The 22,830-nt window shown below is 39.8% G+C and overlaps 1 protein-coding gene across 2 annotated transcripts; it reads left to right on the top strand.

Annotated features, from left to right (window-relative positions):
* Positions 1 to 49: 49 nt before the first annotated feature.
* On the top strand, positions 50 to 18,251 carry tm7sf2 (transmembrane 7 superfamily member 2). Of its 2 annotated transcripts, XM_057821954.1 has the most exons (11): positions 50 to 102; positions 518 to 597; positions 1,039 to 1,235; positions 4,001 to 4,055; positions 4,454 to 4,648; positions 5,188 to 5,291; positions 13,383 to 13,502; positions 13,570 to 13,738; positions 16,753 to 16,833; positions 17,086 to 17,208; positions 17,749 to 18,251. In XM_057821954.1, exons 2-11 carry the CDS (start codon positions 525 to 527, stop codon positions 17,907 to 17,909), a joined length of 1,278 nt encoding a protein of 425 aa, XP_057677937.1. In that variant the 5' UTR covers positions 50 to 102; positions 518 to 524; the 3' UTR covers positions 17,910 to 18,251. The 2 variants fall into 2 exon arrangements, with proteins under 2 accessions (XP_057677937.1, XP_057677936.1); XM_057821953.1 differs by lacking the exon at positions 17,749 to 18,251 and having other exon boundaries at positions 17,086 to 17,732.
* Positions 18,252 to 22,830: the final 4,579 nt, after the last annotated feature.

Below are 22,830 nucleotides of genomic sequence, written 5' to 3'. Positions count from 1 at the left end.
GCTCTCACTCGCGTTTTAGGAACGCGGTGAGGGGGCGGTTCCACATGGAGGTTGCTTTGGCAGATGCACTTTGTTAGATATCCACCTACGTACTTCACACCAGTAAGTAATCGAGCTTTAGGTCATATATTTGGTGTGTTATTGATGTTGTTGTTGAATCAATTAAGTCAAACCAGTATTGGCAGTAATTTGGCACGGACTGACTAGCTATTTCCACAGCTAAAATGCATAAAAACATTTTACCTGTTTGGTCGCAGTTCCAGCCTACAACTAATGAAATATAACTCACAACATAAGTCAATAATAACTGTAAGAAAACTCAACACCAATACGACTGTCTAATTAGGACATGTTTTTTTTTCTTAGAAATCTTGTCCATCCATCCATTTAGTACATAGCTCTAGCCTTTTTCTGTACATGTTTGATTTAAATAGGTATACATTTAAACATATAATTTCAGGGTTAATCCATTAAAAAAAATCATTTGAATATATACTTGCAATTGTTTTTACAACAGACCAGGTATGAGGTCAAAGGGTCAAACCACCAATGGCAAGGGTTCCCATAACACTGAGAGGGAGTTTGGAGGAACCCTAGGTGAGTCACTTCCACCTTTTCTACCTATCATTGCACTGTCGCTATGGCAGTTAAAAAGACAAAAGACTATGATCAACAATAGTTTTATTCGAAAAGTTATCACATCCACTGTACAGCCTGTGCTAGTTATTGAATATGACATAAAAAGAGCATATCCATCACAGCTACTACTGAATTTGCGTGGGACTTTTGTTTTCCAATTGAACTGCACTTCAGATTCGATTTTCTTTGTTGAAATAAAAGCATGTTTTGAATGTGACAACACCAGGCTCTACAGGCTTCAAAATGTACCAACTGAACTGAATTCAACACTTGCACTCCTACTAACATCTGTACTACTTGTACCAGATGCAACATGCGATGTGTGAACTAGTTACATTATTAGATTTCAGAGCATCACTTGTCAAATGCTGTCTGCTTGCCTTTGTATTTCTTCCCTAGGGGCCGTTTGCATTCCCATCTTTCTACCGTTAACGGTGCTTTTCCTGATTTGCGTGAGTCGATCTTCTGATGCAGCTCTTCTCCAGTGGCCCCTGCCCTTGCCCTCGCTTGATCACCTGTGGGACCCTTTGGCTCCCGTCCTGCTCCTGGGTTGGATAGCTTTGCATGCTTTCCTGTATATGCTACCATTTGGAAAGGTATGCGGTCATACTCTACTTGTTCGCAGGTGAAGCAATAATACAATGGTTGCTGTGCCCAGTCAGAGGGCTAGCTAGGGATATTTTTAATGCACAAATGGAAAAATAATTAACTAGTTTTGTTAACGAGAGTATTCATGCTTTCTGCAGTTCGATATGCAAGTTTTCAATAAGTTTAACGTGGTTTTGAAATCAGAAGCATGTGTCTACACTAATTAGCTCGGATATTGCCTTGTACAAGTGTAATCACAAGAGCTGCAGCGAAATATTTACCATTGCAAGGATAATAAAGTAGAATTGTGGTTTGCAGTTGTGTAGAAAAGTGGTCCCCAACCTTTTTTGTACCACGGACCAGTGTGATGTAGGCCCTTTTGTCACGGACCAGCAATGTGCAGCAGAAAAATAAAGTAAATATAAAATAAAACGATGGGGGTGAAAACGAACATTAATCACTGGGAAAATGTAACTCACCAGACGCTGAATCGACCTTTTTTTAACAGCGGCCTCTCCTAAAAATTAATGGCAGATATCCTTGGTCGCAGGCATAAGTTCTTCTCCAATCATGAACGGTTTATCGGCTTTAGCATCACAGTTCGTCACGAAGTATGATGCTCTCAGTGCATTCGCTTTTGTTGATGTGGTGGCCCTCATGAATTGTTTCTGTCCTTCGTGCTCGCGCTTTTATGTTTCAAAAATTCCAAAAGCTTCCCAGTTACTCTAGGGTGCTTAGTCTCTATGTGCCGAAGCAGCTTTAAAGGCTTCATTGCCTTGTTTGGTCAATTTTGGCCACATATTAGTCAGAGTGGACTTGTTGTAGCCTCCTCTTCTGACTCCTCAGGTGGCCTTTTCCCCTAAAAAAGCTGTCCTACGTCTGTTTTTCAGTCATCTTCGCTAGCGTGTGGGCTTGTTATTTCCAGGAACAAATCTGATGCGCCTACATCATACGTCATTATGGAGGACAAGCTAGCTCAATTTAATTTCTATGACAACGTCCTATCCAGTTTTATTATTTTATCTATTGACTAATCCGAGCAAAAGGATTGGAAGTGCCCCGTCTGCCATTGCTGAGGTGTGCCGCCCGCAGCGCACAGCCAGCAGCAGGCAGCCAACGTTACTGTTTACATCGACTGATGCTGGGCTTTAATGTAGGCCACCACTAGAGGGCGACGTCCACGTATCTACTCGTAAAGCCGAAGTTATACAGTGGGGAGAACAAGTATTTGATACACTGCCAATGGGAAAACCCATTGGCAGTGTATCAAATACTTGTTCTCCCCACTGTACTTCTGCGTTGCGGTGACGAAGTAGCAACAGCGTAGACCCAACATTGTCAACGAGCATTCGATTTTCTGCGTCAAGGTAACGCATTGCTCTGTAATTCACCACCAAGCCACTAGAGGGTGTTGCGTTGTTTTTTTGAGGTTTTGGGAGACTTGTCGATTTCCTTGAGTTTTCTTCCGGTTAGATAACAATGGCAATGGATATGTAAGGCTTGAATGTGGATCTTCAGCTCATCAACATTGAACAACAAATTTTGAACATACAAATGTTGAGGCGCAGGCGATGCAAAAGACTGTTGCGGAGGTGGTCTGGCCGACTGTTGATGCCGCACAGAGACCGGCAGTCACATTACGAATTCTAGCATCGGGTGGAAGCCAGCAAGCTGCGTTGTCCAGCGTTTTGTCCGATTCCGTTGCCGTGTCCTACAACCAGCTAGTGGGAAGCCATAGCAGATTTCTAGCGGCTATTGAACTTCCCAAACTGCGTTGGAAGCCTTGATGGTAAACACGTTAGCATAAAAAACACCGAAGCACTCTCAATCAGTGATGATGTATCAAGTGTGTGAACTATCTGTTGTTGAAAATTAAACATCAAAACAACTCTTTTGACACCAAACCTGTGTTTTTTTTCTTCATATACTTGAAGTAAATAAGTTACAGACTCAAAGCAAACATATGTACAAAAGAAATAAAATGTACCAACAAATAATACAACAAAGTGATAAAAACTGGCAGTTTTTGGCCGGCTGGGTCATTGCTTTGTGTGGCTATTCACTTCCGAACACATACATACTCGTCTCGGAGGTGCTTCCATTTTTTTTAAGCATTTGCTGAGCTCCAGCCCTTTTTTTTTTTTTTTTTTGCAATCTCCTTCCACAAATTGCTTGACAATTGGCAATCTTTATAATGCCTTGACGAAACATTGTACAGGTGGTCGTACTTGCGGACCTCTTCGATGATCCTCTCGTCGGCTTGGTCCATTTTTTAATGTAGCGCAACAATGTTGTAAATAGCGGTGATTCGCACTGAACCGGAAACAACAGTCTCAGCGGACCAATCACAGTCCATTTGCGTCACGTCGCCACACGTTGACATGATGCGTAGTCAGGATTTTGTGGAGGTGCACATCAGGCTACGGCGGAGGGTCATAAATCGGGTCTGCTTTGATGGCGTAGGTCTGCCGCAGAAGCATAAACCATAGAGGCACAGGCCAGAATGCGATCGTCAATAAAGTATTTCTTATTTCTGTGTGGCCCAGTAGAATATGCGTCCTGGACCAGTACCGGTCCCCAGCCCGGTGGTTGGGGATCACTGGTGTAAAACATCATTGTATCGTACTAATATTTTCTCCTAGCATATGCATGAATAACATCGATAAGAATACCTTGCCCTAAGTTTCATCGTAGAAATGCTTATCTAAGTTTACCTCATATTCTGGCAAACCTGATAAAATATTTTGTTAAATTCTAAATAATGTTTCTGCAGGTCTCTGAAGGATTAGTGCTCAGGGATGGAACACGCCTCAAGTATCCCATAAACGGTACGTAGCCATGCTATGGTAATATCAGTCCAGCCGTCTATTTTTATCCTGGATTAATTACCTGTCAATCACAAGACATATAGAGACAGACAACACTTCACGTTCACACATGGGCAATTAACTGTAGAGTCTGCTATTAACCTATTTCCGGAATGTGAGCAGAGGAAAACCCACGCAAGCATGCAGCCGAACATTCCAACTCACAGAAAGCTCTGCAAAGAAGATGAATGATAGTGTAGCATGTATCATGAATCTTTTAGTCAACACCTTGTGCCAGACCCTATATCTTGTATACATAACTACCCTTCTGAAGTACTTTACATTTTCAAACAATCGTTTATAAACCTGCATTGATTTCTACTGTAGGCCAACGGCATTTAGAATGTTTTCTCCTGCAGGTTTCCATAGCCTGTGCATCAGTGGTGCATTGCTGATGTTACTTCTGATGTTTAAGGCTCCTTTGGGGCATCTGTTCGAGCTGATGCTGCCTCTGGCTATTTGTGCGATAGCAATCTCCTTCCTGCTCTCCATCTACCTCTATGTTTGTTCCTTCTGGGCTCCTCCTCATGCTCTTGCTTTGGGGGGCAACACAGGTGAGAATCAAGCTATCTAACAACCCAACTGTTGTGTATATACTGTACGTATTGTACTGTGTGCTGGAGAGTTCAGATGTTCCCTTGAGTAAGTGGTAACTGAGGGAGGTATGAAGCATTTGCAACTGAATGTCCTTGTTTCTAACAGTTGGGCTTTGTAGCAGCCAGCATGCTTCAGGCATTAAGTGAACACAACAAGATGACCCCCTTACATCAGCTCTACTTCAGAAGGCTGAAATCCAAAAGAATCTATTGCTGTGATCCAACCACTGCTGCCTGATAATCACACGCAGTTTGTTGGAGGCACATGCTTCAGATGTGCCTTATTGTAAATCTTTAATTAAACAAAATGAAAATGCCTCTAGGGATTTTAAATGATGTGACATTATCTACACTGCCGAAATCTAACGCCTAATCTTTTATTACTTTTCTTGATAACTTAACTGAAGGGCAAATTTCTATGTTTGCGTGGTATACCTCAAAAATCATATCACTATTACCATGTAACGAAGTATAATACTTTTTGTTTTGCTTTTTAGGAAATCCTTTATATGACTTCTTCATTGGACGGGAGCTAAACCCTCGTATAGGTCGTTTCGACCTTAAATATTTCTGTGAGCTCAGACCAGGTCTGATTGGCTGGGTGAGTAGAACTAAAAGAACAATGTTCTTCAACTTTGTGATGCATTTCATCAGAATCATTGTGTGAATATTGCAGAAATAATTGAATACTTAACGTCAACAGATTGAAAGGAAATTATGTGAACGTGTGCAACCAAACTGACGAATCACTCAGATTTCTGCCAAGAGGTGGCGATATTGTTCAATCTAAGAAGCTTTAGGGGCGGGGGGGGGGGGGGGGGGGGGGTCGACAAAACTGACTGAATACAGATTGTATTATCTCCATACTGGCCTGAGGTTTTAAATGAGCAAGTGTTTTAAAGTGTCGTACAGCATTTTGTTAGTGGATTATAAATCAAGCGGCCAAAAAGCTCAGTATTTGTATTAGCCTAAACAGACAACTAAGGTTTTTCCACCTTCTGCCACCATATCTTATACTAGGTGACATCATAGCTTTATTTCTTGTGTTTTCAGTGAAAACAACACAAGCTTTGCACATCTGATCATTTTAGAGTGAGTTGTGTAGGAGAAGACAAAAACCTCCCACCAACTGTGTGTGGGAGATCTTGAATGTCTGACGGTATTTGTTTGACAGCATCGCTTCCTTGCCATATTTAAGTATTTCTCACCAAATAAAAAAAATTCTTTATCCAGAACTGATTCCTCACCAAAAGGTATCATAAAAACATAATGTATGATAATTTAAAATGTCAAATGATGCTTTTCTTTTGTTTATTCACTTACATGGAATAGAAAAAGTAAAAACACAGTTGACGCACAGTAACTTAATTGTCTGTGCAAATTGATTTGAGCAGTTCATTAAAACTGATAGTTCTTCAAATGTGTGCTGCGTTGCATCTCAAACCTTCAGATATCACAGCATGTAGTCTAGACTTGCCTAATTCTTAGTAGTAATAACTAACTCGGAGATGCAATTTCTGGAGTAATTGCTTGGGGATGCTTTGCTCTCTCCCCCATGGGTCCCTGTTAGTAGATTTTTTTTCTCTTCCTATTAATTTTAGGGAATTTTCGGGTCACTTCCTTGTTCATATATCGGCTGCTATTAACGGAGCTTGACATCCATTCCATTCAGATGGGGCGTTTGTTCATTCGCCCATCCCAGTCTAAATAGATAGGACATCTTGTGCTTTCATTTGCATTGAAAGGTGAGCATTCGCAGCAGTTCTTCCCAGTTTAAGTCATATGCTTTGCCTGCAGTTTTGTTCAAAATTACCCAACCCCCAGTGTTTTTGCAAGTTTGACATTAACTTTTCATCTTGTTTATACCGTAATCATATCAAATAATGACATTTCAAATAGACAAATACAACTGAAATAACAACGGTATTTTTAGGAATATTCCAAATAATGGCATTTCTGTTCCCTCATTGACAAAATGATTCAACCCCCCCAATTCCACCACTCTTAAGAACAAAGGTTTCCATCAGGTGTTGTCAAACAGCTGATAAAAACATCTGTAGATGTGAACGGAACCCTAATGAGCAGCAATTAAGCAGATTTAAAATGACTGTGACCCATGGCTCTTCTTGGTAGTTAATGACATCTTTACAACAGGGTGAAGTCCAAGGAATGGTCAAAAAAATTCAGAGAGGAGGTCATTTCACTTCATAAGCAAGGATATGGTTATAAAAAGATAGCAAAAGGACTCAAAATGTCAAGAGACAAAGTTGGGAGGATAATCCGCAAGTTTAAAGCTAAAGGCACAGTGGAAACGCTACCTGGCCGTGGTAGAAAGAGGTTACTATCTGCAACTGCTGTGCGATACCTGAAGCGAAGGGTGTAGAAAAATCCCTGGGTGACAGCTGAGGAACTACAACAGGACATGTCATAGGAAGGTATTCAGGTTTCATCCCAGAAAATAAGGCGCACCCCGCTGCTGACTCCAAAGCACAAGAAGTATGCCAAAAACCATGTGGACAAACCACAAAGGTTTTGGGATGCTCTTCTCTGGAGTGATGAGACCACACTGGAACTTTTTGGGCCAATGGATCAACAGTAAATGTGGAGGAGAAAGAATGATGCCTATAAAGAAAAGAACACCCTAACTACTGTGAAGCACGGTAGGGGTTCAGTCATGCTCTGGGGTTGTTTTGCTTCTTCAGGCATAGGGAATATTCAGTGTTTGCAAGGTATTATGAATTCAGTTCAATACCAGGAGATCTCGGATGCAATTGTCATACAGTCATTGACAATGCTGAGGCTTGGGTGAGGTTGGACCTTCCAACAGGACAATGATCCTAAGCATACCTCAACATCTACCACATCTTGGTTAAAAAAGAAGTGCTGGAAGATTCTGGAGTGGCCATCGCAATCACCAGACTTAAATCCCATTGAAAATCTCTGGTGTTAATTGAAGACGGCATTTGCAGCACGCAAATGTTAATGAACTGGAGGCCTTTGCCCATGAGGACTGGGCAAAGATACCTGTGAATCATTGCAAAAAACTTGTGTCAAGCTATGCTTCACGTCTAAAGGATGTTATTGTTGCAAAGGATGTTGTACTAGGTACTAAAGTTATACATACCTAAGGGGTGGAATAATTTTGTCAATGAAGTAATCACAGAAAGGCCATAAATTGGAATATTCCCAAAAATATTTTTGTTGTTTCAGTGTATTTGTCCATTTGACATGTCATTATTTAATGTGATTATAAATAAGATGAAAAATAAATGTAAAACTTCCAAAAACACTATCTGTGGGGCTTGAATAATTTTGAACACAACTGTATCGATGTAAATGGCAGGCAATTAGTTAATTTGTGTATTTCCTTGTTAATTTTAGGGTACTTACAGGCCACTGCCCGTATATTTTCGAGCATTCCAGTGCCACTTCCTGAACATTTTTGGATCACTTTCTGTAGATTTGGGGGCTTTTTCAGGTCATTTCATGTTGATATTGGGTCATTTATTTCCCCATTGGAAATGAATGGAGCCTTTCTAAAAAAAAAAAAAAAACTAAATGGGGATGTTTTTGTCAAATTTTAGTGGAACCGCACTTTTTTAGCAAAACCTGTATGCAATTTTTGTGTGCCTTTATTTCCTTAATTTTTCCTGTGGGAAAATTATGTGATTTGGATTGGGAAAAAATGTAGAGTGAGATACAATTTGGAATTTGAAAATGTTTTTGCAATTGGAACTGAATGGGGCTTTAAAAAAAAAAAAAAAAAAAAAAAACTATGTTGCATGAATTTTTTACATTTCAAAGTTAGAAAGCTGAGAATCAGTCAAAGTGCTTCCGCTGTGTGGCATGCCGAAAAAGTGGACATTTAAAAAAGAATAAAGATATAATATTGTGGAGTGAAAAGCATCCCACAATAACAAATAGCTGTGTCTTTTCAGAAGTCTTTTCAGCACGTGATGCATACAAAAGCATGACAGATGGAACATCAATATATGATATTGTTTGGTCCAGGATGCGTTTTTCTGTCAGTGTCATGTGTAGTTCATGTAAGACTCACAAGGTGGGAAAATTCATTTAATATGTCATAATTATATTGTTAAATGTCAAAGAGAAAGATGAAGTAGAGGGAGTGAGACATTTATAACCAAACAATGCAATGACATTTATAACTAAACAATGCAATGATTTTTGTTAGTCATAAATGTCTTATTTTCTTCTGTTACTCTTCTCTTTAAATTGAAGGAAATGATTCGAAAAGAGGCGACAGTCAGTTGAGGTCATTGTTCTTGGGCCATCAAACTGATAAAGATCTTTGTGGAGGCAGTGCTCTAAAATTTGTGATTTCAATTCAGGCCATAGATTAATAAATTATTAAGCCTGCACTTTTTGTGCTATGAGAGTTAACCACTGAATCGGTGGCCTAACGCTTTCACATTTCACACTATTTTCATCACATTATCAAGATTATTGCAATAATTCTCTCTATATTTTACCTGTCCTGTTCAGCTGATTTGACACGGAGAATGGGGATCTGAGTGTCCTTATGGTCTGAACAGTTTTAATGTGTCACATGGGAGTATAATATATACTCGCATTGTGGTTATTCATTGTGTTTTGTTTATTAGGAGAAAGCAGCGATCAGGAAGGGGTTATGGGGGGACAGAAAAGAAAGTAGAAGAGGAGAGAGAAGGACAAACAACAACAAAAAAATACATTAAACACCTACACGCCTATTAGTATAGTGATGCTATTGTTACCAAACTGTTTTTCCTGTGGACACCGTGTGGGGGGCCTGATGACCGAGGAAAAAAGGAGTCGGGGGGGTGAATCAAAAACAAATGTGATTAGGCGGAGTGGAGGGTACACAGATTAGCAATATGAGGCGTCAAACTCAGTAGTATTTGAATCACATGTAAGTGTTAATATGTTGACATCCTATCCTATGTTGCCTGATCGCTAACCCTGACACCGACAATCTCTCTACTTGAGAGTGTCTAATTCCACCCAGTCATGCGTGAATCCCATCAGACGTGTGATAGTCCTGCAGACAAGTGGAACTGCTGCTTAGGGGCCACCCCAGGGCCAAAGCACGTCCCCAGCAAATCACATGAGTGGGGTGAGACAGCGCGGCCCATCTCTCTTCCCGCAGCTCTGGCAAAGGGGCCACCGCCATCCCCCCAGGACCCAGGGTGGTACTGTGGGGCTGTACAGGACCGGAGCCCCGACCCCTCAACCCCCCCGCAACCTGCAGTCCAGGCAAAGAGTAGGCCCCGGCCGGGACCCACGCCATAAAGAAAATTGTGGGACCCACCTACCGCCCTATTACTGTGGCTGCCAGGTCCCCGACTGGCAGCCATTACCCAGCACCGTGATGGGATTGTCTGGGGAGTGTATTCAATAGTGCATGAACACTACTTGCTCTTATGAATCACACGGTGGAGTTATATACTATATACCGTAAATTCCGGACTATAAGCCGCTACTTTTTTCCCTCCCTCAGTATCCTGCGGCTTATCGTCCAGCGCGGCTTATTTGTTGATTTATTTGGGTTAATAGGTAACACTTTATTTGAGAGCAGCGTCATAAGACTGTCATAATTATAACACTATCAAGGGCATTAATTTATGCTTATGACAGATGTCATTGTCATCCGGCAAACTATGTCACTAACTCCATTTATGTCCAGCTCGGATCTTTTAAACTATCCAAAAATGAGATAATTTGCCAATGACACAAAATGCCATCTGTCATAAGGATTCATTAATGCTCATGGCAGTGTAATGTCATCAGTATGATAGTCTTATGGCACAACTGTCAAATAAAATGTTATCAAATATGTCTTATAAATCTTATGATTTGATAATTATGACATGACGCTATCAAGCATTACTGAATGCTTATGACAGATGTCATTAAGTGTCATCCGGCAAACTATGTCACTAGCTCCATTTATGTTCAGCTCGGATCTTTTACATCCATTCAAAAGTAAGATAATTTGCCGGATAACACTAAATGACATCTGGTATAAGTATTCATTATTTGTCAGAACAGTGTCATGTCATAATTATGATTGTCTAATGACAGTTTTATGGTGCCACTTTCAAATAAAGAGTTACCAAATACAATATCTAGCAATACATGAAACAACTGAAACAGTAACTGAAGAAATAATTTGCATAGAACATGAATTTTGATTGTTATTTACATCTGTTGTGCTGCAATGCATGCTAGGAGGCATGTCGGACGACAACAGTTTTGACAGCAAATGGAGCAGTGATGGGCAAATTAAGCTTCTCGAAGCAATGAAATCTTGTCAGCCCATTGCTTCAAAGCTTCATGGTGGTTCATTTGGTCTTATGACAGTCTTACTGTGCCGCTGTCAAAATAAAGTGTTACCGGTTACTATCTTTTGGTGTAAATATTCCATAATACGGTGATGATTGTTGCGGCTTATAGTCCAGTGCGGCTTATCTGTGAACAAATGCCGGTTTTGTGTAAAATTTGGTGGGTCAGGTGCGCCATATAGTCCAAAAATTATGGTAGTTATAGCCCCTCACAATCATTTTGCTATTGCCTAACACTGTTTTGTGATGCAAACATTTTGAATATTGGATTTTAAATTAATCAAATTACAACTGTGTGAATTGTATTTTCCGGACTCTTTAAGTAGCACTTTTTGTCATAGTGGCTGGGCCAGCGACTTATATATTGATACTTATACTCGAGGCATGCACACTACTTCGAGTTGTTGCAGTTGTTCAAACGTGATACTGAAGATTAACGCTTGAATGGCTTAGGTATAATGATTTGGAGGGAGATCATAATTTTGTTTTGTTTATTGTTATCTGAATAACTATTAATGTCAACAGATACCTATCTAGCACTTTGTTCTCCGTTTAATTACTACTCATAATGTATGTGCTTGCACCCCCCCCACCCCACCACCCGCCAACCTCAAATTAAATTATACTCCAGTCCGACTTATATACAGTGGTATAAAAAAAATCACAATCAGATGTGATCTGTGGAATTTCTTACATTTCTGCATAAAATCACCATCAAATGTGATGTGAACTTTGTCAAAACCACACAGATGAAAAAAGTGTCTGCTTTAACTAAAACCACCCAAACATTTATAGGTTTTCATATTTTAATGCAGATAGTATGCAAACAATGACAGAAGGGGGAAAATAAGTAATTAAACCATCACATTTAATATTTTGTGGCCACCCCTTTGGCAGCAATAATTTCCACCAGACGCTTCCTGTAGCTGCAGATCAGTCTGGCACATCGATCAGGACTAATCTTGGCCCATTCTTCTCTATAAAACCGCTGTAGTTCAGTCAGATTCCTGGGATGTCTGGCATCAATCGCTGTCTTTAGGTCATGCCACAGCATCTCAATGGGGCTCAAGTCTGGACTTTGACTTGGCCACTTTGTTCTTCTGAAACCATTCTGAACTTGATTTACTTCTGTGTTTTGCATCATTGTCTTGTTGCGGCATCCATCCTCTTTTTAGCCTCAACTGTCTGACAGACGGCCTCAGGTTTTCCTGCAAAACATCCTGATAAACTTTTGAATTCATTCTACCATTAATGATTGCAAGTTGTCAAGGCCCTGAGGCAGTAAACAGACCCAAATCATGATGCTTCCTCCACCATGCAGTGGGTATGACGTGTTGATGTTGGTGAGCTGTTCCATTTTTCCTCCACACATGACGTTGTGCGTTACTCCCAAACAATTCAGCTTTGATTTCATCAGTCCACAAAATATTTTGCCAAAACTGTTGCGTGTCCAAGTGCCTTTTTGCGAACATTAATCGAGCAACAATGTTTTTATAGACAGCAGTGGCGTCCTCCGTAGAGTCCTCCCATGAACACCATTCTTGGCCATTGTTTTACTTATAATTGATGTGTGCACAGAGATATTGGACTGTGCCAGTGATTTCTGTAAGTCTTTAGCAGGCACGCTAGGGCTCTTTTTTTACCTCTCTGAGTATTCTGCGCTGAACTCTTGGAGTCATCTATGGTGGATGGCCACTCCTTGGGAGAGAAGCAACAGTGCCAAACTCTCTCCATTTGGAGACAATGTCTCTGACTGTCGTCCAGACTTTTCGAGATGGTTTTGTATCCTTTACCAGATTTATACAAATCAACTATCCTTGATCGCAGGTCTTCAGACAGCCCTCTTGACCAAGCCATGATGCGCATCAGACAATGCTTCTCATCAAGACAATTCTTACCCGGTGTGTGTTAAATAGTGGGCAGGGCAGCTTTACACCACTTATCAGTCATTGGGCACAAACCTGACTTAAAATGTTTGGTAAAAATTGGTTTCAATTGCTCTTTAAGTCTCCTTAGGCGGAGGGTTCACTTATTTTTTCCACCTTCTGTCATTGTTTGCATGCTATCCTCATTAAAATATGAAAACCCATAAATGTTTGGGTGGTTTTAGTCAAAGCAGACACTGTATTTTCATCTGTGTGATTTTGACAAAGTTCAGATCACATTTGATGGTGACTTTATGCAGAAATGCGAGAAATTCCAAAAGGTTCAAATACTTTTCATACCACTGTGTGTTATTTTTGTCCTCTTCACTACGCAATTTTTGGCTGATGCGACTTAGACTCAGGTGCGTCTTATAGTCCAAAAATATGTGCTGATAAATTCTTCATTATTACCAATTCTTTCAGGTGGTCATAAACTTTGGCATGATGATGCAAGAGGTGGAACTTCGAGGAGCTCCCTCACTTGCCATGATCCTGGTCAACAGTTTTCAGTTGCTGTACGTGGCCGATGCTCTGTGGAACGAGGTGCGATTCACTCTAGAGGGTTAGCTCATTAACAATTTCAGCCTCATCAATTTGACGATGCCAACAGGAAGCAGTTTTGACCACGATGGACATCGTGCATGATGGCTTTGGCTTCATGTTGGTCTTTGGCGACCTGGCCTGGGTACCCTTTACATACAGCCTGCAGGCGGCCTTTTTGGTCAAGCATCCACAAGCTCTCAGTCCACTGGGCGGTGCTTCTATCATCATTTTAAATTGTAAGCACATACAGTCCCTAACAAAAGTCTTGTCGCTTATCCATTTTGTAGAAACAATTGCTAATAACCTGACTTTTAATTATACAATTTGTTTCAGAAATGGCTCATATGAAAGCTAAGACCCTCCCAAATGATGTTGAATGTACAAAAATATACTTGTTTCACTGAAAAAAAAAAGATTTATCATTTAAATGAAGACATAAAGGTCAAATTTCGGCAAGACAAAAGTTTTGTCGCCTACAGAAAGTAGTGTGAAAATTGACCAAAAATGTACTTCAAGTACAAAAATATGTTACATAACATAAGCAAATTAAGTAGCGGTGCTGTGAGATCCAAATTTGACATTTTGTATGACTTCCATGGGCTTGCAGGACTGCATCAGTGAGGTTCGACAAGGATTCATACAATTTATTGATGAAGTCATTAGGAACATCAAAGAAAGCAGTCTTGCATGCCTCCCAGAGTTCATCAACATTCTTGGGTTTCGTCTTCCATGCTTCCTCTTTCATCCTACCCCAGACATGCTCAATGATGTTCATGTCTGGTGACTGGGCTGGCCAGTCCTGGAGGATCTTGATTGAAGTATGCGATGGAGCACCATCCTGCTGCAGAATTTGTCCCTTTTTATGGTTAGGAATGTAAGAGGCAGCCAAGATTTGTTGACATTTCAGACTATTTATGTTGCCTTCCACCCTGCAGATCTCTCGCACACCCCCATACTGGATGTAACCCCAAACCATGATTTTGCCACCACCAAACTTCACTGTTTTGTGGAAAAAGGTGGATTTTTCAGATGAATCTTCCATTGAATTACACCACAGTCGCAGCAAATATTGCAGGAGACCTACTGGAGCGCGCATGGATCTGAGATTCATTCTGAAAACAGTGAAGTTTGGTGGTGGCAAAATCATGACTTCATCAATAAATTGTATGAATCCTTGCTGAACCTCACTAATGCAGTCCTTCAAGCCCATGGAAGTCATACAAAATATTAAATTTGGATGTCACAGCACCACCACTTAATTCGCTTATGTTATGTATAGTGCCTTGCAAAAGTATTCGGCCCCCTTGAACCTTGCAACCTTTCGCCACATTTCAGGCTTCAAACATAAAGATATAAAATTTTAATTTTTTGTCAAGAATCAACAACAAGTGGGACACAATCGTGAAGTGGAACAAAATTTATTGGATAATTTAATTTCTTTTAATAAATAAAAAATTGAAAAGTGGGGCGTGCAATATTATTCGGCCCCCTTGCGTTAATACTTTGTAGCGCCACCTTTTGCTCCAATTACAGCTGCAAGTCACTTGGGGTATGTTTCTATCAGTTTTGCACATCGAGAGACTGACATTCTTGCCCATTCTTCCTTGCAAAACAGCTCGAGCTCAGTGAGGTTGGATGGAGAGTGTTTGTGAACAGCAGTCTTCAGCTCTTTCCACAGATTCTCGATTGGATTCAGGTCTGGACTTTGACTTGGCCATTCTAACACCTGGATACGTTTATTTTTTAACCATTCCATTGTAGATTTGGCTTTATGTTTTGGATCATTGTCCTGTTGGAAGATAAATCTCCGTCCCAGTCTCAGGTCTTGTGCAGATACCAACAGGTTTTCTTCCAGAATGTTCCTGTCTTTGGCTGCATCCATCTTCCCGTCAATTTTAACCATCTTCCCTGTCCCTGCTGAAGAAAAGCAGGCCCAAACCATGATGCTGCCACCACCATGTTTGACAGTGGGGATGGTGTGTTCAGGGTGATGAGCTGTATTGCTTTTACGCCAAACATATCGTTTTGCATTGTGGCCAAAAAGTTCAATTTTGGTTTCATCTGACCAGAGCACCTTCTTCCACATGTTTGGTGTGTCTCCCAGGTGGCTTTTGGCAAACTTTAAACGAGACTTTTTATGGATATCTTTGAGAAATGGCTTTCTTCTTGCCACTCTTCCATAAAGGCCAGATTTGTGCAGTGTACGACTGATTGTTGTCCTATGGACAGACTCTCCCACCTCAGCTGTAGATCTCTGCAGTTCATCCAGAGTGATCATGGGCCTCTTGGCTGCATCTCTGATCAGTTTTCTCCTTGTTTGAGAAGAAAGTTTGGAAGGACGGCCGGGTCTTGGTAGATTTGCAGTGGTCTGATGCTCCTTCCATTTCAATATGATGGCTTGCACAGTGCTCCTTGAGATGTTTAAAGCTTGGGAAATCTTTTTGTATCCAAATCCGGCTTTAAACTTCTCCACAACAGTATCTCGGACCTGCCTGGTGTGTTCCTTGGTTTTCATAATGCTCTCTGCACTTTAAACAGAACCCTGAGACTATCACAGAGCAGGTGCATTTATACGGAGACTTGATTACACACATTTGGATTCTATTTATCATCATAGGTCATTTAGGACAACATTGGATCATTCAGAGATCCTCACTGAACTTCTGGAGTGAGTTTGCTGCACTGAAAGTAAAGGGGCCGAATAATATTGCACGCCCCACTTTTCAGTTTTTTATTTGTTAAAAAAGTTTAAATTATCCAATAAATGTTGTTCCACTTCACGATTGTGTCCCACTTGTTGTTGATTCTTGACAAAAAAATTAAATTTCATATCTTTATGTTTGAAGCCTGAAATGTGGCGAAAGGTTGCAAGATTCAAGGGGGCCGAATACTTTTGCAAGGCACTGTAACATATTTTTGTATTTGAAGTAAAATTTTTGTTCAATTTTCACACTACTTTCTGTAGGCGACAAACTTTTGTCTTGCCAAAATTTGACCTTTATGTCTTCATTTAAATTATAAATCTTTTTTTTCAGTGAAACAAATATATTTTTGTACATTCAACATCATTTAGAAGGGTCTTACCTTTCATATGAGCCATTTCTGAAACCAATTGAATAATTAAAAGTTAGGTTATTAGCAATTGTTTCTACAAAATGGGTAAATGACAAGACTTTTGTTAGGGACTGTATTTATTTACCATTTTGCGTTGTATTATGGTTCAAATACTAAGTACCTTCTTTACTATTAGGTATTGGATATTACATTTTCCGAAAATCCAACTCACAGAAGAATCAATTCCGGAGGAACCCCAAGCATCCAAGTGTTGCAAGTCAGTAAATCGTATTAACTCATTGACTGCCTTTGACGATGATAGATGCCCAATCCATTTAAAGTGGGAGGGTGGCAGCGAATGAACGAATGTTGGATGTCTGAATGGATGTCTACTTGTGATTAACAGTGTAAAAAAATAATATCACACAGTGATGGCATCTATTGAAGGCATCTGCCAGTGAGATTGGTAACGGTAATTAGCTGAAGTGATTACAAAATTTTCTTTTCCATTATCCACGGCTCCTCACAGGTCTGGAGACCATCGCCACAGCAACAGGGAAACGTTTGCTGGTGTCTGGTTGGTGGGGTCTGGTTCGTCATCCCAATTACTTGGGTGATCTCCTCATGGCCTTGGCTTGGTCTCTGCCTTGTGGTAAAAAAAAACAAAACAAAAAAACACCTTTTAATGCTTACACTCTAATATACTGTAATTTTAGTCATCCTGCAAACCACATTTACATAAATTTGCATAGCGATTACACATACTTCAATTTTCAGTATGATAAAAAAGCGCAAATTGCGACCCACAATCGTTCTTCACTTCCTTCCATCATCAGATGAATGGTTGCGACTCATGCTAGACACAGTAAAGGCCTGGTCTCATTGTTCTAGTCTAGCGCGCGTAAAAATGGAGGCTGTCAGTTCTTTGTTACAGCTCACACATAAACATGACGTGACTCATTGTTTAGCTGCTTTTGTAAGTGAGAAGTACAAAAGTTGAGGAAAAAGAAATGTGAATAACACAATGAGGTCGGATGGACGGACAAACTAAGTGGATGTTCGACCGAAAACAGAAAGTCTTTTCATGTCAAAGTGGGGAATGATGACAACCACCCACCCACCCACTGTACAACTGGTTCAATACAGCTATTTACTAGAATAATCATAGTCCTGTTTGCTGTCTTTTCTGTAGGATTCTCGCATCTTTTGCCATATTTCTATGTGATATATTTCACCATCTTGCTGATTCACCGCGAGGCCCGTGATGAGAGACACTGTCGAACCAAATATGGACTGGCATGGGACACGTATTGTCGACGTGTCCCCTACAGGATACTTCCTTATATATATTAAAAAGAAAAAGCAACAGGTAACTAAAACACTTGAAACAAGGCTTTTTCTGGAAATTTATCACCAAACAATTGACCGAATCTCCTTCTCTGTCAGTGTCAGCATTTATGCAACATTACAACCATTACTGACAAACATGTTTTTTATTCCACTTTAGATTTGTGTGGTAACATTTTGCTCTTAGTTTCTATGTATGTACAAATGCTTTTGTCTTTTATGAAACAATATTTTCTGAAATATGTTGTAAATGAATGTACATTGAAGTCTTGCTGTTAATTTTCGTTCTTGTTGGGATGAATTGAGTGACTTTTGTGACGTTGTACTAGTACACTGCTGGCCAAAAGTATTAGCACCCCTGCAATTCTGTCAGATAATGCTCAATTTCTCCCAGTAAATGATTGCAATTACAAATGCTTTGGTAGTAATATCTTCATTTATTTTGCTTGTAATTAAAAAAAAAATTAAAAAAATAAACACACAACAGAAAATTAAAACAAAAGTTAAATCTTTATCATTTTGCACAAAACTCCAAAAATGGGCTGGAGAAAAGTATTGGCTCCCTCATCCTAATCCTTGGTAGCACAACTTTTGGACAAACAACTGCGAACAACTGGTATCCATCAATGAGTTTCTTACAATGCTCTGCTGGAATTTTAGACCATTCTTCTTTGGTCCAGATCTTTAAGATTTGAAGGGGGCCATTTTCAGATCTCTACACAGATGTTCTATTGGATTCAGGTCTGGACTCAGTGCTGGCCACTTTACAAGTCTTCAATGCTTTCCCTCTACCAGTTTCTAGTGCTTTTTGGAGTGTGTTTTGGGTCATTGTCCTGTTGGAAGAGCCATGACCTTTACAGGAGACCCAGCTTTCTCACACTGGGCCCTACATTATGCTGCAAAATTTGTTGGTAGTCTTCAGACTTCATATTGCCATGCACACGGTCAAGCAGTCCAGTGCCAGAGGAAGCGAAGCAACCCCAAAACCTCAGGGAACCTCCGCTATGTTTGACTATGGGGACCGTGTTCTTTCCATTGAAGGCCTCGTTTTTTCTTTTCCTGTAAGCTCTATGCTGATGCCTTTTCCCAAAAAGCCCTACTTTTGTTTCATCTGACTAGAGAACATTCTTCCAAAACGTTTTTGGCTTTCTCAGGTAAGTTTTTGAAAACTCCAGCCTGGCTTTTTTATGTCACTGTGTCAGAACTGAGGTCTTCCTGGATATCCTGCCATAGATTCCCTTTTATTCAGACGCCGATGGATAGTACGGTTTGACACTGTTGTACCCCTCGGACTGCAGGACAGCTTGAACTTGTTTGGATGTTAGTCGATGTTCTCAATCCACCATCCACACAATCTTTTGTTGAAATATCGTCAATTTTTCTTTTCTGTCCACATCGAGGGAGGATAGCCACAGTGCCATTGACTTTACACTTATTGATGACACTGCACATGGTAGACACAAGAACATTCAGGTCTTTGGAAATTGACTTGTAGACTTGAGATGGCCCATGCTTCCTCACAGTTTTGCTTCTCAAGTCCTCAGACAGTTATTTGGTCTTCTTTCTTTTCTCCATGCTCAATGTGGTACACCCAAGACACAGGTTGAGTTAACTTTAATCAATTTTAACTGGCTGCAAGTGTGATTTAGTTATTGCCACTACCTGTTATGTGCCACAGGTAGGTAACAGGTGCTGTTATTAACATAAATTAAAGAAGCATCACCTGATTTCTCAAAGGGTGCCAAAACCTTTTTTCCGGCCCATTTTGGGAGTTTTGTGTAAAATGATAATGATTTTTTTTTAAAATTCCATTCTCTTTTGTGTTTTTTTCATTGTAAGCAAAAGAAATGATATTACTCCCAAAGCATTTGTAATTGCATAATTTTTGGGGGAGAAATTGAGCATTATCTGACAGAACTGCAGGGGTGCCAATACTTTTGGCCAGCTGTGTATATTTTTTTATTCATTCACTGCCATTGACAGTGATTGACATCAAATCCATTTCAACTCAGATAGCTGGCATTGAGTTATCATGTTTCACTGCCATTAATAGTAAAGACATCCAATACAGTTCATTCTGTTTTTATGCATGTCTGAAATGATCATTTCCAAAGCACTGGATTTTACTCTTGTATTGAAGTTCAAAGGATTTAACGTCAGAGGTGGGTTGAGTAGCCAAAAATTCGACTCAAACCAGAGTAGCATTACTTCAAAGTAATACTGTATTACTCAAGTAAAAGTAGTCATCCAATTGTCAAGTCCAATTGAAAAAGAATTTTGTGAAAATAATTCTCAGGTAATGAGTAACAATGTGAGTAACTGCTTACTATATCAGATTTTTTTTCTCAGCACAGTTATTTATATGAACTGTTATTATCATAACCACATTAAGCCAAAGAAATACAACAACAAGCAAAAACCTTGAATTCCGGCAAGAGAAAAAAAATCGACAGATATGAAGCATTATTTGTCTAAAGAGTATGAGTGCCCTCTAGTGGATAAAACCTATTTCTTATTATGAAACTAAAAGGATCAAATCTCTGGTTTTGCGTGGTTAATCGGTGACATATAAAACTTGGGAGAGATTAATATCGCTTTCGAGTCATGTTGACGGTGGTGCTCTATGTCAAATATTTCATTTTTTACGACGCTTTAAACACGCCACGTGATTGAACAGGCCGGCGTAATAGAACGGCAGGCTCGAGTCTGATTGGTATAATGGAGTCATGTGATATCTCATTGGTGAAAATGGTTGTGCCACTGTTGGTGTCTCTGACAAAAAAAGAAGTAAAATGTAATATTGAAAGAGGGAAAATGTAACGACTGGAGTCCAAAGTAGCAGAGTAAGAGTAGCGTTTTTTTCATCACAAATCTAGTAAGTAAGTAAGTAAAATGAAAAACTATGGCTTAGTAAAACTAATCTTAGAAGTACATTTGTCTCTAAAAGTTACTCAAGTAAATGTAATGCGGTACTACCCACCTCTGTTTAACGTTAACTACTACCCTGAAGTTAACCAGTTGATAAAAAAGGTTTTTTTTTTTGCAAGATAACATTGGTGACACAAGACTACGATTTTAGATCGAAAAATCGCTGTCATTGGTTGATGTTAATATCATTTTCCTTCTTTTACTAACTAGCACAGCACATATCGTGCCGTGGGCAGGCAGTAAATGAGTTGTATGTAAATAAATAAGTAAAAAGTTATAGTTCAGTATTGTGCATATTTTTACTGTAAGTGAAGCGAAATGTCATGTTGATGTACCCCCCTCAGTACCTCATTCTCGTTACAGGATTTACATTTAACTACAAACAATTCATTGAATTATAGTGAATCACATTGGACGAAAAGAGCATGCATTATTTCTGTCACGCACAGCGAGTCATGCAAATAGAGGTGAGAGTGCATTCTGTTGATGGACATTTCCATTTGTCACCTGCATGCACCCACTTAAGTATACTTTGCCTCTGGATTCGCCCACTCCACACTCCAGCTATTTTTTGCGTTGTTTTTCATCTGCAAAGTGCTAATGAGAAGCATACTGGAACACGATGCATACCGTGAACACTTTCAGTGCTATTAACGATGATAGACGTCCAATTATGTGGCCCTTTTTGTCTTTCTGCTGTGAATTGTGTTGCTTTGTTATCAGTATTAATATTTTTTCTTGATTTTTTTTTTTTTTTTTTTTTATATATAGGACAGTCGCAATTTTTGAGGGGGGAATACTCTTGTAGTTCAAAGTAATTAAGTTTGATATTTTCATGAAATAGTCATTTGTTTTGTTAATAAAGGTTACTATATTTACTTACATTTAATATTTCGTGTTTTAAATATTTTACATTTTCAAGAAAAAAGTAAACCGTTACACGGCAGAAACTGCACCAAATAATTGGAATTTTATTTACAAGTTGCACTGATTCGTAATACTACTCTTAAGACTCTTAATATTATCTGCAAATGATAGAATTCTGGACTGTCAATGGCAGCCAATGAGTTACAGTGAGGGGAAAAAAAGTAGTTGAACACCCTGCAAAGTTCTCCCACCTAGAAAAATGATGGGTGGGTTTGAAATTTTTCATGGTAGGTGCTTGTCCACTGTGAGAGACAATCTAAAAAAATCCAGAAATCACACTGTATGATTTTTAACAATTTATTTGTATTATACTGCTGCAAATAAGTATTTGAACACCTATTAGCTAGAATTGTGAGCCTCAAAGACCTATTAGTCACCTTTAAATAGTTCACTCCAATTATTCCTCTAAGAGACAAAATTGTCGACTTCTACAAGTCTGGAAAGAGGTAGGGCGCAATTGCCAAGCAGCTTGATGATATAAGATGCATCTTTGGAGCAATTATTAGAAAATGGAAGAAGCTAAACGTGACTGTCAATCTCCCTCGGATTGGGGCTCCATGCAAGAGCTACCTCGTAGGGTCGCAATGATCCTATGAATGGTGAGGAACCAGCCAAGAACTACACAGGAGGAGCTGGTCAATGACCTGAAAGGAGCTGGGACCCCATTTCCAAGGTTACTGTTGGTAATACACTAAGACGCCATGGTTTAAAATCATGCATGGTATGGAAGGTTCCCCTGCTTAAACCAACACATGTCCAGGCCCGTTTTAAGTTTGCCAATAACTATTTAGATGAACCAGAGGAGTCAGGGGATGAAAGTCACGTGGCTATGTAGATCAAAATGGAACCTTTGGTCTTAATTCCACTTATAGTGTTTGGAGGAAGAAGAATGATGAGTACCATCCTAAGAACACCATCCCTACTGTGAAGCATGGAGGTGTTAGCATCATGCTTTGAAGGTGTTTTTCTTCACATGGGACTGGACGACTGCACTGCATTAAGAGAGGATGACCCGGGCCATGTATTGCGAGATTTTGGGGGATAACCTTTTTCCCTTAGTTAGAGCATTGAA

Source organism: Corythoichthys intestinalis, chromosome 18, assembly GCF_030265065.1.
Source record: "Corythoichthys intestinalis isolate RoL2023-P3 chromosome 18, ASM3026506v1, whole genome shotgun sequence".
Classification (NCBI taxonomy): Eukaryota; Metazoa; Chordata; class Actinopteri; order Syngnathiformes; family Syngnathidae; genus Corythoichthys; species Corythoichthys intestinalis.
The sequence above is the reverse complement of the archived record's forward strand: the minus strand, read 5'-3'. Positions and strand labels throughout refer to the sequence as shown.

Excerpts from the sequence above, each read along its gene's own strand:
- tm7sf2 (XM_057821953.1), top strand. The coding sequence starts at position 525 with ATGAGGTCAAAGGGTCAAACCACCAATGGCAAGGGTTCCCATAACACT. Across the intron at positions 4,649-5,187 it reads TGCTTTGGGGGGCAACACAG|GAAATCCTTTATATGACTTC; the intron begins GTGAGAATCAAG and ends TTTGCTTTTTAG. Across the intron at positions 13,739-16,752 it reads TTCTATCATCATTTTAAATT|GTATTGGATATTACATTTTC; the intron begins GTAAGCACATAC and ends CTTTACTATTAG.